Raw genomic sequence first — 15,953 nt, 5'->3', positions numbered from 1 at the left:
CTACACAAGGTTTCTGAGGCTGTAAATCTTTACGGGAGCAGAAAGCCTCATCTTTCTCCCGAGAAATAGCTGGTAGTTTCGAACTGCTGACCTTGTGGCTCGCAGCTGGATTCATAACCACTACGCTACCAGAGCTCCTTCAATAATAGTATAGTTGTACCTATTTCACAGCCTTTTTGTGAAGGTTACACAAACTTCTTATAATGCAAATCTGTTTCTAATACACAGGAAGAATTCAATAAACATTAGCTATTGCCCAATGCCTTCGGATGGTTGTTGTTATGTGCCGTGGACTCGGTTCCGACCCATAGCGACCCTGTACAGGGTTTCCGAGGCTGTAAATCTTTACAGGAGCAGAATGCCTCATCTTTCTCCCACGGAGCAGCTGGCAGTTTTGAACTGCTGGCCTTAAGGTTCGCAGCCCGATTCGTAACCACTACGCTACCAGAGCTCCTTGTTGGCATAACAGTACACCCTTTATTGGTTTCCTTTTCGTCCCTATCTCCTTCACCACTTCTCTATCCACATTTTCTAAGATCACTTTCCAAATGCAGTACTCACATTCAAACATTCAAATTTTTGTCTCACTTTTTTAGACATTTAGACTATATCTTTGCGTTTAGTCTAGAGGAAAAGAGAATGAACTTTAGAGTCAAAAAGAGTCAGATACCAACCATTGTGAGATTTTAACCTTAGTTTGCTTATGTGTGCTGAAGAAAATGAGACAGTCTGCTCCTATAAAGACCTGGTCTTGGAAAGCCTATGGAGCAATTCTACTCTGTCCTGTAGGATCGCTATGAACCAGAATCGGCTCACTAGAAGAGAATTTGGTTTGGAGTCTTTCTTATGTGTAAAATAAGGACAATAATGTGTATCTCACTGCATTATTAAAATACCCAAGAAATTTGGTGGCATTTCGCTCTCCGCCTTTTAAGTTTATTGAATCTCTGATTCAAGAACAAGGCAGCCAGCATGAGCAGTTGGATGTTTCAGGAGGGCAAAGCTCTGATCCAGCCATTAACCAGGTTTTTATTTTATTTTATTTTATTTTTTAAATTGCTTTGAACATTGCCTTGAGTTCAGATTTAAATTCACATTTCTAGCATATGCAGGTAAGACAATTAGACTAAAATATGGATCCAAATCATATAAAACTCTCACTGCTGTTGGGTCGATTCTGACTCATAGCAACCCTAGAACTGCTCCGTAGGATTTCTGAAGCTGTACACTTTTACAACAGCAGACAGCTTCATTGTTCTCTCTCAGAGTGGCTGGTGGATTTGAACCACTGACCTGGAAGTTAGCCTACTGTGCCTCTAGAGTGCCTTGAAATCATATAAGGTCTAAAATATTAGAAGATTAGAATATGATATAACCTGTGATATCAAAGTCTGCGTTTAAAGTCCAGTACTGCCACTTGTTAGCTGTATGACTTAAGGCAAGTTAAGTTCTCTATGCCTTTCATCCTCATTAATTGTATAGTGACAATAATGGTACCATCCTCATAAGATTGATGTAAGAATTAAATGAGTTAATGTATATAAAACACTTAAAACAGTTCCTTGCAAAAGCTCTTTGGTAAATGTTATCTATTGTTCTTATTGCTATTATCATTGGATCAATTATCTCCCTTGCAATAGTCATTTCTGAATTATAGGAGCTGGTAGAACTTTCTTCCTTCTTCCATACTGCATATGTCCTAAGACCATCCACTTGTTCTAAAACTATTCTCTGGTTTATATCCCCATTAGACTGTCGGGTGTTTGAAGGAAGGTCCATTCCTTTGTTCTTTTATTTAATTCTATATCAGTTATTTATTGGATAAATGAATTTGAACTAAAACTGTGTGGTTAGATATATTTCCTATCCAAATAAGTATTTTTATAAATTAAGCAATTAATTTCAGAAGAGAATTTGCATGCCATTGGCATGAGACTAGAAAGTATACTGCTTAAAACTAACTTTCTGGGCCTTATGCCACTTACTGGCTGTTTGACCTTTAACATATTATTGCATCTCTTTGAGCCTATTACATGATAGTAGTTTTTAGGGTAGTTGTGAGACTTAAATGAGATGGTACATATCAAATGTAGAAATTTTTCTTGTTACCAATTACTATCCTATTCTTTCCACCCTGAACCCAAAGTGCTGCTCAACAAGAATTCGAAGACAATTAGACAGGAACCTCACCTTTCATAAAATGGTGGCCTGGATGATTGCACTTCACACTGGTGAGTTTATGAAGACATTTTAGATTGCAAAGAAAACTTGGAACCATTTAATTCCTTCGCTGCCGGATCAGCACTGGACGGTGAATCACAAGATCAGCAGTTCAAACCCACCAGCTGCTACTTAGAAACCCTATACAGGGTTGCTATGAGCCAGAACCAACTTGAAGGCACTTAACTACAATTCCTAGATACTTGTTGCAGGAGGCTAGCATTTACAAATAGATTAGGTGGTGGTTTGACTATGTTGCATATTTTGAATGAGTTAGAAAATCTTCACCATGCTTTCTGCTATTCCAATGTTAGGGTTTACCACTTTAGGTCTTTAAATTCTTCATCTTCAAAAATTTCCTACAAAATTTAAAATACACCCCGAGAAGAGTCAAGTCTCTTGTGTTCTCACACTTTTCCATTGTGAGGATCCTTTTTTAATATAAAAGTATTTATAAATTCAGATGAAAGTTTTATTCATTCATTCATTCAACAGAAATGGCACTTATTACAATACTTCACAAGGGCCAGAGCCCATAAATGGAGAATCCCTTAAGACTTTAAGATAGCCCTTACTAGTGAAACATCTTTATTATTGTTTTTGCCATTAATTGTTATTATTATTCTAAATCATAGATTAATTGAAAAGTGGAAGTGTAAAGCAATGCAAATGACTAGAAGTTCAAAAGGAAGGACAGACATGTGATTAGGGAAGTGGAAACTCCTGAAAGTTAACGTTGGAGAAGTTTGAAACCTTCTAGCCACAAAGCTTGGTGCATGGAGAGTGGGTGTATTAAGGTTAAAAGGGGCCATATCTGAGACCCTTATCATATCTCCATTAATTAACTCAATAAGTCATTGAATTGCTACACATGGGCATGCACACTGATGAACAAAACAGACCTTTGCTCTACCCTTAAGGAATTTGTTCCTAGCCTTAGGAAAATTGGTTTGGATTGCAGATGTTAAACTGAGTTTCTCTTCTTCTGTTAGTAGAGCATAGAGACATTCTAAGCTGTTTCAAACAAAATAGTTCAAAATGAAAATTTTGATAAAATATTATTAGAAAGCAGCATAGTGTATGGGTTAATAACACAGAACTGAGTGCCAAATTGCCTGGGTTTGGTTTCTTGGGCAAGGTTTTAAAGCAACCTATGATTCAGTTTGAGTGCAGTAGATCCATACAATAAACACTGGACTGTGAACCACAAGATTGGCGGTTCAAACCCACCATCCCCACTCAAAGACTTGTTGTTGTTGTTGTTAAGTGCCATCGAGTCGGGTCCGACCCATAGCGACCCTGTACAGGGTTTCCGAGGGTGTAAATCTTTACGGGAGTAGAAAGCCTCATCTTTCTCCCGCGGAGCGGCTGGTAGTTTCGAACCGCTGACCCTAAGGTTCGCAGCCCGATTCGTAACCACTACGCTACCAGAGCTCCTTGGAAACCCTATACAGGGTTGCTATGAGTTGGAACTGACTCAGTGGCACTTAACAACAACATTGACAATGATTCCATTTCCTCATCTGTAAAATGAGGTGATAATTTTGTGTTACATGCCCTGATGTTGATTTTGGCTCATAGCCACCCAATGTAACAAAGAATAGAACTGCTCCAAAGAGTTTTCTAGACACGGTAGGATAAGCACTGGGCTACTAACCACAAAGTCAATGGTTCAAACCCACCAGTGGCTTCACGGAAACCCTATACAGGGTCTCTATGAGTAGGAACTCCATGATAGCATTTAGCAACAACAGTCTTTAAGGGAACAGATTGTCAGGTTTTTCTCCTACACAGGTGCTGGGTGGGATTCAACCTGTTGTTAAGTGTTGTCAAATTGGTTCCAACTCACAGCAATCCTGTATAGGGATTCATTCATAGGCTATACATATTGGGGACAGCAGAATGCCTAATCTTTCTCCTGTACTTAAGTCCATTGGTTTGTATTGGTTCATTCAAATGTTGCTCTTTCTGGAGGTAATGCCAGAGCCAAGTGACATCTTGGCTGTTGAAGGGCTCATCCATCAGCATATAGTACATGAGAGTTTTATTTAAATACACATATATCAGGGGGAGAGAGAGAATGAAGTATATCTAAGCACTCTTAGAGACTAAGACTGTTTTGTAGAATCTTAGAACCTGGGTCTTTAGGATCATGGCATTTAACAAATGAGGAACCCACAACCAGAGAAGTTTGTGATTTGCACACAGTCATACAGCTAGGAGTGATTTTTCTCATTAGAATTGCCTTGTCTTCTGGTCTTAAAGACCAAGTTCTTGTTTATAAGTGTGCTGGACTCTGGGTCTCTCTAGCACTTGTCTTAGTGTCGTGAACTATATAGCAAGAAACTTGGGGTATTATAAAATTGTAGTCACCCTTTACCCATTTTTTTCTCTTCTCTACCCTCTTTAGCTATTCACACCATTGCCCACCTGTTTAATGTGGAGTGGTGTGTGAATGCCCGTGTCAACAATTCTGATCCTTATTCAATAGCACTCTCTGACATTGGAGATAAAAGTAATGAAACTTATCTCAATTTTGCTCGAGCGAGAATCAAGGTAAGCCTCTCATATCTCCTGATTCCTTTGTTGTTGTTGTTGTTAGGTGTCAAAGAGTCGGAACTGACTCATAGCGACCCCATGCACAGCAGAATGAAACAATGTCTGATCCTGGGCCAACCTCACTACTGCTGCCACACTTGAGTCCATCAATGCTGCCACCTGAACAATCCATCTCTTTGGGGGTCTTCCTCTTTTCCTCTGACCCTCCATCTTACCAAGCATGATATCCTTCTCCAACGACTGTTCCCTCCTGACAATATGTCCAAAGTATGAGAGACATAGTTTGGCCATCCTGGCCTCTAAGGAGCACTCTGGCTGCACTTCTTCCAAGTTCTTTTGGCAGCCCATGGCACCTTTTGTATTCTCTTCCAACACCATAATTCAAAGACATCAATTCTTCTATGATCTTCCCTATTCATTGTCCAGCTTTCACATCCATACGAGGTTATTGAAAATACCATGGCTTGGGTCAGGCACACCTTAGTTCTCAAGCTGAACGTCTTTGCTCTCAACACTTTAAAAAGTTCCGGTGCAGCAGATTTGCCTAATGCAATACGTTGTCTGATCTCTTGACTACTGCTTCCGTGAGTGTTGATAGTTGATCCAAGAAGAATGAATTCCTTGACAACTTCAATCTATTCTCTGTTGATAAGAATGTTGTTTATTGGTCCAGTGGTGAGGATTTTTGTTTTCTTGACATTGAGATGTAATCCATACTGAAGCCTGTGCTCTTTGATCTTCATCAGTAAATGTTTTAAGTCCTCTTCACTTTCAGCAAGCAAGGTTGTATCATCTGTATATCGCAGGTTGTTAATGAGTCTTCCTCCTGATTCCCTCGGCCTTTAAAACTAAAGTGAGTTAGAACAACAATAAAAACTTGTCTAACCCTCAGAGAAAAAGGTCTGTAGGTGATAAATCTCTCCCTATTCCTGATCCCATGTGTGAAGGATGCTTATGTGTTCTCCAGATCTGTAAGCCTACCTGTGACAATGTGTCCATGGAGCCTGGAGTAACTCAGTTATATTCAGTTCACCCAACACGGTGCCCACCAGTCAAAGAAGGCCAGAAACACATGAGGAGTCCAACAAAATTGGGTTTGTTACTTGTTGCAGCCAAAGGGACCTCACATTGTGAACAAGTCCAGGATACCTCAGGAAGGTTCTAAGGGCTTGCTAAAGAATTTGAGCTTGTGTTTAGGTGATTTTAGGGTGAGCTTAAGGAAGCAAGTATTTGCTCTGTATCAGATATAGTCAAGAATTGGGAGTAGTTCTTGAACTGGGTATATTCATCTTTTTCTAGGTGGCAGAAGTAATGGATGAGTAATGTCATAGGTAATGAAGCAGCAGTCACCCATGTTTTTGTCTTAGCTCAGGCATGAGTTTGGAATGGTTTCATTTTGATGTCATCCCATCACAATCACAATGTGACCACCTCTGATTTTCGTTAACTAGGGAACATCCTGTCCTGTTGTTGTTGTTATGTGCCATGGAGTCAGTTCCAACTCGTAGCGACCCTGTCCAGGGTTTCCGAGGCTGTAAACCTTTACAGGAACAGAAAGCCTCGTCTTTCTCCTATGTAATGGCTGGTATTTTCGAACTGCTGACTGTGAGATTATCAACCCAATTCGTAAACACTACGCTACCAGAGTATTAGGCCAGCCACCAGCTGACAGATGTCAGGGATACTTTTGCTCTTTCCTTCTTTCAACATCTTTGGATCAGATTTTATCTGTTAATTATCATTCCTTGAGAAGCATAAGTGCACTGAGAGTAACTCAGCAGTTCTCCAGGAGCAGCCATAAGGACATCCAGACGCAAAGACTTCTGTCCCCTTCCCCGAAACAGTCGTTGAACTTTCCTAAGCTTGGAGAAAGCAGCTCTAAGTCATCTTTATGTACCCTGTAGCTTCACAGGAATGCTAAATCACATTACTATACATCAGTTTCCAAATCTTTTCCCTTGGGTTTAGAAAAGACTGCAAAGAATATTATCCTCTGGATGATGTGAGAAAAACTTGCTTAGTCTACTTGAGGACAGGATTAAACTGAGCAGCAAACAAAACACATTTCCTACAATGTCTTGTATACTTTTCTTTTATATTTGTTCATTATTTGTACAATGATATGAAAAGGTGGCAATGTGAACATACTAGGTGAGCAGACACTACTGTGCTCTGCCCTGACTCCTGAGAGTCACTTTTACTGTCTGCTCCTCCTATTCCCCACTTTCTGTGTGATTTGCTTTCAATGGACTCTCCCTGTGTTTCTTCCTCAAAGGATTGCCCTGGGGCTACTGTGGTCCTTTTGCCCATAGGCTCAGAGCTCTGGAAGGGCCTGGATGGTTACCACTCCCCTACACTGATGGGCACAGGCCATGAAAGTCAAGCTCCCTTGCCTGAAGTCAGGACATACCTTGAAGTGTAATTCTCCTTTCAGAACTCCCCTGAAGGATCAGGTTCAAGTTGCCCACTGTGAGACTGCTTGAGACCATCGTTCCAAGCTTGATTTTGCCTCTTTCCTATCCTAGTCTCTGTTCCTATACCAGTTTCTTCTGGAAGCACCTCTTTTATAATTCAGTTGCCCATTAATTTAAACCTCGTGGTCTGTTACTGGAAAACCCAGACTAAGCTGTGAACTATGTCCAGAATACCTGCCCATTGGATGATATGAGCAAAACACTGTGGCCATTGATTCTAAATCAAAGGGAGAAAGCTTCAGACACTTATTTGTAGGGCATTTTATCCTCGGCTGATTTTTTTTTCTTTGTTTTTGCCTTAGAACGATTGTAGTGTATCAATTCGTATTGCCCAGAACATCTCAACCTTGTAAGCCTTTTCATTTTTAGTTTAGAAATATCTATTCCAAGCCTATACATGTCTATGAGAGATGATTAGGACTTTCAGAAGAGGGCAGGAAAATACTGATTGCCCTATACATGAAACATTTTATAAATAAGTAGTCCTGCATATGAGAGCCTATATATAATGTGTTTTTTATATAATGTGTGCTTATGTTTTCTAGAACCCTGAAGGAGGTCTGTACGTGGCTGTGACTCGGTTAGCAGGCATCACTGGAATTGTCATCACACTTTGCCTGATATTAATAATCACCTCCTCTACCAAAACCATCCGAAGATCTTACTTTGAAGTGTTTTGGTACACACACCATCTCTTTGTGATCTTCTTCATTGGTCTCGCCATTCATGGAGCTGAGTGAGTGTTTCAACTCAAAGGCCAAATACTTCCCATCCCTTCATTTCTAGGTGTGATGCTGTTAGAGGAACAGTCATCTCCTTGCCTGTATGTGGTCGACCCGACTATGGAGGGAGTGTGAGGGAACAGTGCAGATCAGCTCGATAGAAACTTTTCAACAGCACTTCACTTTCTTGTACCCAGTTAATTGCTATTCATAATGGTGCTATTTATAGCAAGCATGAGAAAATACCTCAAAGTCTGAGTTTTGTTGTATGTGTCTAAAATATGTCGAGAGCACTAGTGGAGTCCTGTGAAGTCTGTGGCAATTTCTCCTGTGGCTTATTCACTACGAACTTAGACAAACTGCCAAATTAGGTGGGTTAATGATTAATCAATTGAAAGGCTTTGCTGTTCAATGAGTTTGATCCAAGTCAATTATCATTTGTTGGTTGTCTACTGTGTACAAGGACCAATCTCAAGCCCTGTGGAGAACACTAGAAGGAAAATTATGAGTATTGCCTTCAAATATTCTACTGTAATAAAGGTAGCAGCTGACCTCTATTGAGCGCTCATTCTGTGTCAGACTCTGTGCTAATGGTTTGACATGGACAACCAAACTAAACCCACTGTTGTCCAGTTGATTCCAATTTATAATGACCTTATATGACAGACTAGAATTACTCCCATAGTGTTTCCAAGGCTATAAATCTATATGGAAGCAGAGTGCCACATCGTTCTCCCACAAAATAGCTGATGGGTTCAAACTGCTGACCTTTTGGTTAGCACTCAAGCATTTTAAACACTTAGTCTCCAAGGCTCCTACAGACAAGGCAAGTGAAGCTAAAAATGGTAAAACAAGATGTGGCGCTGTAGGATCAGCACTGGACTGCAAACCACATGGTCAGCAGCTCAAACCCACCAACTGCTCCTCAGAAACCCTACACAGGGCTGCTAGGAGTCAGAACTGACTCGATGGCACTTAACAACAACAACAACAAGTCACTCAACTGTTAAGTGACATGGATGGGATTGGAACCCAAATGGTCTGCGGAAAGTTTTTACAAATGTTTGAATAGAGACACAAAACACTGGGCGTGTGGCTGGGAGAGTTTGCCTTAGTGTTGTTGTTGTTAAGTGCCATCGAGTTGGTTCCAACCTATAACGACCCTGTTATAGGGTTCCCGAGCAGCGGCTGGTGAGCTTGAACCACCAACTTTGCAGTTCAAATGACTTTGTAGTCTGGTGCATTAACCCACAGCACCATCCTCTTTATTACCAAATTTCCTTTTTGTACTGTTTCACATTAGCTGATTCTCCCACCTGCACACAGACGCAGGCCTGGGGAAGTACCTTGGTGGGTGTGGGGCTCAAAGAAGCTAGAGGTAGAGGAAGTAGGTACTCAGAGCTCAATGGTTATGCTCAGAATCAAGAGCCAAGTTGGTCTATTGGGGGCCATGACCTGACTGAGAAAAGGGAAAGGGTGAGAGAGACAGCATTGGACAAGCACTTGAGTACTTTCTTGCTAAGCTTGCTGACTCTGACCCATTTAGAAAGACAATACTCTTTCTAAACACTGAAAAACCACTGTAGACAAAGAATCTACACTCTTAAAGCTATTGAGTACCTCTAAATGTGGAGTGGAGTGGTTCTATAGGATAAACACTGGACTGTGAGCCACTCTGCAGGAGAAAGATGAGGCTTTCTGCTCCCGTAAATATTTACAAACTTGGAAATCCTATATAGGGTCACTATAAGTTGGAATCGACTCAAGAGCAGTGGGTTTTTGTTTGAACTAACCTAAGGAGCTCTGGTAGCATAGTGGTTACGAATTGGGCTCCGTGAACCTCAGGGACAGCAGTTTGAAACTACGAGCTATTACACAGAAGAAAGATGGGGCTTTCTGCTCCCGTAAAGATTTACAGCCTTGGGAACCCTGTACAGGGTCGCTATGAGTCGGAACCGACTCCATGGCACATAACAACAACAACAACAACCACAAGGTTGACAGTTCAGCTACTCTGTGTGCAAAAGATGAGGCATTCTGCTTCTGTAACCCTCTATGGTATCTCTATGAATCAAAATCAACTCGATGTCAGTAAGTTTGTGTTTGTGTTTGTTTTTTTTAAATGGAATTTAGTCATAAATTTCAGAAAATTCTAGAAAATAGAATTTCTTCCCTTCTCTTTCTGAGTAATACTACCAGTTTACATTTGTATAGATTTACAGATAGTCATCATATTTTGGAGTAGGCAGAGGTGGTATAGTTACCCCGTTCTTCATTTGAGAAGAATCTGATACTTTATTAGTTAGGTGATTTCTCAGTTCTATGGCTGAGTGAAGTCTGAATTAGGATTAAAATTTAGATTTTTTTCTGACTCCTTTACAGTGAGAAATAAAGGAGAAAATGAAATTGATATTTTTTTCTTTTTATCATTTACTCTTCATGTGAATTTGGACATTAAGAACTTTTATGATTAGCATTTTCCCTTTCTTTTTCTTTTTAATAGCTTTCCTGTCATCCAAGTTAGCATATGTCTACACTCTACTCTGGCGTGGTGCTGTAGGATAAGCACTCAATCACAAGATCTGTTTGAATAGCAAGGTTGGCGCTTCAAACTCACCAGCCACTCCTTGGAAACCTTATTCAGGGTAGTTATGAGTCAGAACCGATTCGACAACACTTACCAACAACTACAACACACTGTACCCTCCCCTCCCATTCCTGGTAACTGTCATGGAATGTTTATTATAGGAAGAAAACCTTTGTCTTGACTTTTTAGAGTAGTGGTCTCATACAGTATCTGTCCCTTTGCCACAGACTAATTTCACTCAGCATAATGTCCTCCAGGTCCCTCCATGTTATGTGATGTTTTGCAGATTCATCATTATTCTTAAATGTTTCATAATATTTCATTGTGTGTATGTATCAAAATTTGCCCAACCATTCCTCAGCTGTGGGTATTTTTGTTTTTCTATTGTGAATAATGCTGCAATGAAAATATGGATGTGCATATAGCTATTTGTATCACGGCACTTATTTCTTGAGGGTATATACCAAGTAGAGAGATTGATGAGTCATACGGTATTTTGATTTCCAACCTTGTGAGAAAGTGCCGAATCATTTTCCACAACAGTTGTGACATTTTCCAGTCCCAACAGCAGAATAGGAGGCTCCCAGTGTTTCCACACCTTCTTTAGCATTTGTTGCTTTCTGTTTTTATTAACTTTGCTATTAATTATGGGGTAATATGATAACTCATTGTTGTTTTTATTCACATCCCTCTAATGACTAATGATCATGAGTATTTCTTCATGTGTTTGTTGGACACCTTAATGTCTTCTTTGGTGAAGTGTCTATTCATGGCATCTGTCCATTTTTAATTGGACTATTTGTCTTCTTATTGAGGCATTGGAGTGTTTTATAAATTTTAGGTAATAACCCCTTATCTGATATGTCATTGCCAAAAAAAAAAATTCCCAGTCTGTGGGTTTTCTTTTTCACTCTTTTGGTGAAATCTTTTGATGCACATGAGTATCTAATTTTTAGGAAGTCCCAATCATCTATTTTGTCTTCTGCTGTCTGTGTTTTCAGCTATATTTGATAGCATATGTATGCCATGTATCAGAGCCCCTAAGTTTTTCCCTAATTTTTCACTGATGATCATTATAGGTCTAGATTTTACATTCAGGTTTTTAATCCAGGTAGAGTTCGTTTTTGTCTATGGTGTGAGGTAAGAGTCTTGTTTCATTCTTCTGAAAATGGATTTGCAGTTTTGTCTGCACCATTTGTTGAAGAGACTATCTTGTTCCCATTTACTGTGTTTTGGTCTTTTGTCAAAGGTAAACTGAACATAGGTTTATGGATTTTCTTCTGGGTTCTCAATTATCTTCCATTGATCTGTGTGTCTTTTGTTGTACCAGTATCAGGGCAGACAGTTATCATTTGTTGCACTCTTCGTATCTGGTATTTTTTTAATCAATTAAATTACTAAAGTGAAGCTTTAATTAAGTACTATTAGTCTATATGGAATCCTGGTGTGGCAACGTAGGATAAGCACTCAGCCTCAAGGTTGGTTTGAACTGCAAAGTCGGTGGTTCAAACTCACCAGTCGCTCCTCAGAAATCCTATACAGGGTCGCTATGAGTTGGAACCAACTCGACAACACTTAACAACAACAACAGCAGCAGCATTCCCCTATAAAGGTTTGCTATGAGTTTGAACCAACTTGATGGCATTTAGCAACAACAACAACAGCATACCTTGGTGGCACATTGTTCTAAATATTGGACTGCTAACCACAAGGTCAACAGTTCAAATCTACCAGTCGCTGTATGGGAGAATAAGGAGGCTTTCTGTTTCCATAAACATTTACAACCTTGGAAACTCCGCATAGGGTTTTTATGAATTGGAATCAATTCAACACTAGTGGGTTTTGGGAAGTCCTGGTGTGGCACTGTAGGATAAGCACTGGACTGCTATCTGTAAAGGTGGCAGTTCAAACCCACCAGCCACTCCTCGGAAACTGACTTGACGACACTTCACAGTAGCAACATACCTGTATTACAGCTAAAGAAAGTAAGGCACACACACAAAAAAGGTTAAATAACTTTCTCATGGTTACCACAGTAGTAAGTAGTAGAACTCACATTTGAACTCAAGGCTGAGTGACTCTAGTTCAGAATCTTTCCATCAAATCCTTCTGCTTCAAGTTATCTGGTTTCTCTAAGCTTTCATGTTCCCATAAGCAAAGTGGGGCTAACAATACTTACTTTTGAAACTTGTTAAGAGGGTTAAATGAGATAATTTGTGTATAACACCTTGCTTTGGCCAGGCAAATACATAAATTATCTCATTTAACCCTCTTAACAAGTAAGTGATCAATTCATACTAATTCATTTATGTTCCTTGAGGTCAGAGACATGACTTACTAGACTTTGTGCCCCCTTACCCATCCCCACTATATCCAGTATTGGCTTATATTTTAGTAGTTGCTCAATTAATATACATTGAATTGAGATGGATAGACTCTGGGCCCTTCAAGAGACACACCATCAGTATTAATATCTGTGAGAACTCCATACACCCAAGTTAAGTCTGAAATCGATTTTGAACTTTTAATTTAACTTAGACAGTTTTTGAACCAAAATAGAGCACTCTGAAAAATCTTAGGGCTGCAAAGCCTCATAGGACTTTTGCTAAGTAAATCTCAGGGCCACTTGTGCGAGCTGTCTCCTGTTCAATAGTGCCTGACCAAGGGAGCCAAAATTTGGACCACACTCTTCCTTTTACTAGTTTATTAAAAGGCTCTGTATGGGCTAACAATATCCCCATTATATTTATATTATTTTTTTGGTGTGAGATTTCTTTCCTTGTAAATTAAAATGGTACTTGAAACAGAAAAAGATACTCCCTTTTGGAAAACATATACTTATAATCCCAGACTTATCTTCTATAATATTACACATAAATATTCCTTGTGCTAGTCTACATGTTGGAATAGTGTTTATTTTCTCTTGCTGACATTCAAATATTTTCTTTACCTTTCCTGAATCTATGTGGAAGGAGCAGTAGGATATCACTTTTAAGTAAATATATAGGACTCACATTGTTGTTGTTAGGTGTTGTTGAGTTGGTTCCAACTCATAGCTTTATGAGACCAGGTAGCCTCATCTTTCTCCTGCAGTTGGTGTGTTTGAACTGCTGACTTGTGGTTCACAGTCAAGTGCTTATCCTACAGTGTCATCAATGTCTCCCAATACAAACAGATTAATTTCTTCCTACTAAATGACTTCTTGGATTTATGTTTTCTCTCCAGACGAATTGTTCGTGGACAAACTGAGGACAGTTTGAAGAAACATAATCCCCAAAATTGTTTTCAAAATATCTCAGACTGGGGGAAAATTAAGGACTGCCCTGTTCCCCAATTCTCTGGGAACCCTCCTATGGTATGTATGATTCATAGTTGATATAACAGTTTTATTACTGATAATCTGCAAACTGTGTCAAAGAAACATATCTAAATGTAATAGAGTTATCCTTTACAAATGCCATGGAACTGCCAGGAGGTTACAAGTATTTACTTTTCTCTGCTCTACTTATTGACCAAAATAATTTCTTAAAAAATAAATCTGTTCATAAATGTCCTAATATAAAGCTTGGAAAACTCGATGTTTTCAAAGGTCAGTTAATTATTTTCAGAGGGATACTTAGGAGTTCCATTCTGAGCTGAACTGAATAATTCAGAAAATCACTTATAAGGACCTACGGGTCTCCTCAGGTGTCACAAAGTAAGGCTTTTTATACAGCTTTCTGAAATGGGAAGGAAATTGATGAGGTGGCACCTAGGGCTGCCAGTGAGCATCATCAGTCATAAAGGAAACTGTATAGCCAGGTTTACACCAACATCCATGGCACTGAATGGTAGAGTGGCAGTTCAGCAATGGTGGCGAAGGGACAGTGTGGTGAAATATTTCTCTTTTTCTGCAGACAGTTCTGAATTGTCTCACTTTGCGTCTATTCAACAACCGTGATTCAGAGTGAGAAGTGGGCCCTGTAACCTTCATACCTTTTTATCCTGCATTGGCAGTTAGTTACTTTATTGCTACCCATTACTATGTTGCTGCTGTTGTTCAGTGCCATGAAGTCAGTTCTGACTCGTAGCAACACTGTATATGGTTTCCGGGGAGTGGCTGGTGAGTTTGAACTGTGTGGTTCTAGTCAAGTGCTTATCCTACAGCACCACACCAGGACTCCAGTCATTTCTATATTATTGTTGTTATTAAGTGCCGTCTAGTCTGTTCCAACTCGTAGCGACCCTATATAGGGTTTCTGAAGAATAACTGGTGAGCTTGAACTGCTGACCTTGTGGTTCAAACTGATTTTTCAGTCCAGCGTATTAACCCACAGTGTCACACCAGGATTCCTACCCGTTGCTCTAGATACAGATAAATATAAAAGAACCTTTGCACAGAGCTTTTGAACAGGATTATTATTTTGGGTTTTGTGTTTGTTTTTACTTTAACACAGTACAATATAAAGGCAAAATTTCCATCCCATTTTCTTTTTTCTTTTATCCTACTCTCCTAGTACAATACTTGCCTCAGCCAGAGATGGGGAGGATTAAGCACAATCTTTATTGTTGTTAGGTGTCTTCAAGTCAATTTTCAACTCACAGTGACCCCATGTGATAGAGTAGAACTGTCCCATAGTGTTATCTAGGTTGCAGTATTTACTGGAGTAGATTGCTAAGTCTTCAGCAGAGCTGATGAGTGAGCTCAAACTGCCAACCTTTCTGTTAGCAGCTGAGCACTTAACCATTTGCACAAGCACAACTCATTTCATTCACTATGAATCAGAAGCAATTCAAGGGTACCTAACTAACAACAACAACTCCTAGTACAGACATATTCTTCCTCTAGATCCAACATGGGTATCTGAAGTCTTAAAAACCTTAAGCAGCTTTGCCAATTAGGGAGAGCCATCACTCACATCAGTAAGCTGTTCCACTACATGCAGATATCAGTAATAAAGAAAAAAAAAAAAAAAAAAAAAAGGCAGGGGGACTATATTTCCAGTCCTCATATGGGCTGGGGGGAGGAACATTTCTTCAACGACAGCTGGAGTCAGAATAGTACTACCTTCATAGGTATCTATCTCAAAGGAGCTTCTGGATTTCTGGGAATATTAGAGGCCAGGTCCAAGCCATGGTTCCACTGAAAGCAATCCCATGGTGGCGTCCAGGAGGAAACAGATGTGTGATGGGAGACTGTTTTAAAAACTAACATGAAAATGAAGTCCAGCAGCATAACATTCTTGCCCTTTGAGACAGCTATTCTTCAACATTGGCTAGAGATGCAAAACATATAAGTGCTGTCAACTTTCTACAATAAATCTCTGAAAAAAGCAATCAATAGAAAGCGATATGCAAGACTGAGTAGCATGCCATCATTTGGTCCTCTTTGGAATTAATACGGAGAAGTAA

The 15,953-nt window shown here is 39.7% G+C and overlaps 1 protein-coding gene across 1 annotated transcript in view; it reads left to right on the top strand.

The window, feature by feature from the left end:
* LOC102826757 (cytochrome b-245 heavy chain-like) overlaps window positions 1–15,953 on the top strand; it is a 32,269-nt gene that overhangs the window by 5,518 nt on the left and 10,798 nt on the right. The window contains exons 4-7 of the mRNA XM_006864280.1: window positions 2,147–2,231; window positions 4,631–4,776; window positions 7,799–7,989; window positions 13,788–13,917. Coding sequence (XP_006864342.1) covers window positions 2,147–2,231; window positions 4,631–4,776; window positions 7,799–7,989; window positions 13,788–13,917 — 552 coding nt within the window. The remainder of the gene's footprint in view (window positions 1–2,146; window positions 2,232–4,630; window positions 4,777–7,798; window positions 7,990–13,787; window positions 13,918–15,953) is intronic.

This window comes from Chrysochloris asiatica, unplaced genomic scaffold, assembly GCF_000296735.1.
Source record: "Chrysochloris asiatica unplaced genomic scaffold, ChrAsi1.0 scaffold00062, whole genome shotgun sequence".
Classification (NCBI taxonomy): domain Eukaryota; kingdom Metazoa; phylum Chordata; class Mammalia; order Afrosoricida; family Chrysochloridae; genus Chrysochloris; species Chrysochloris asiatica.
The sequence above is the reverse complement of the archived record's forward strand: the minus strand, read 5'-3'. Positions and strand labels throughout refer to the sequence as shown.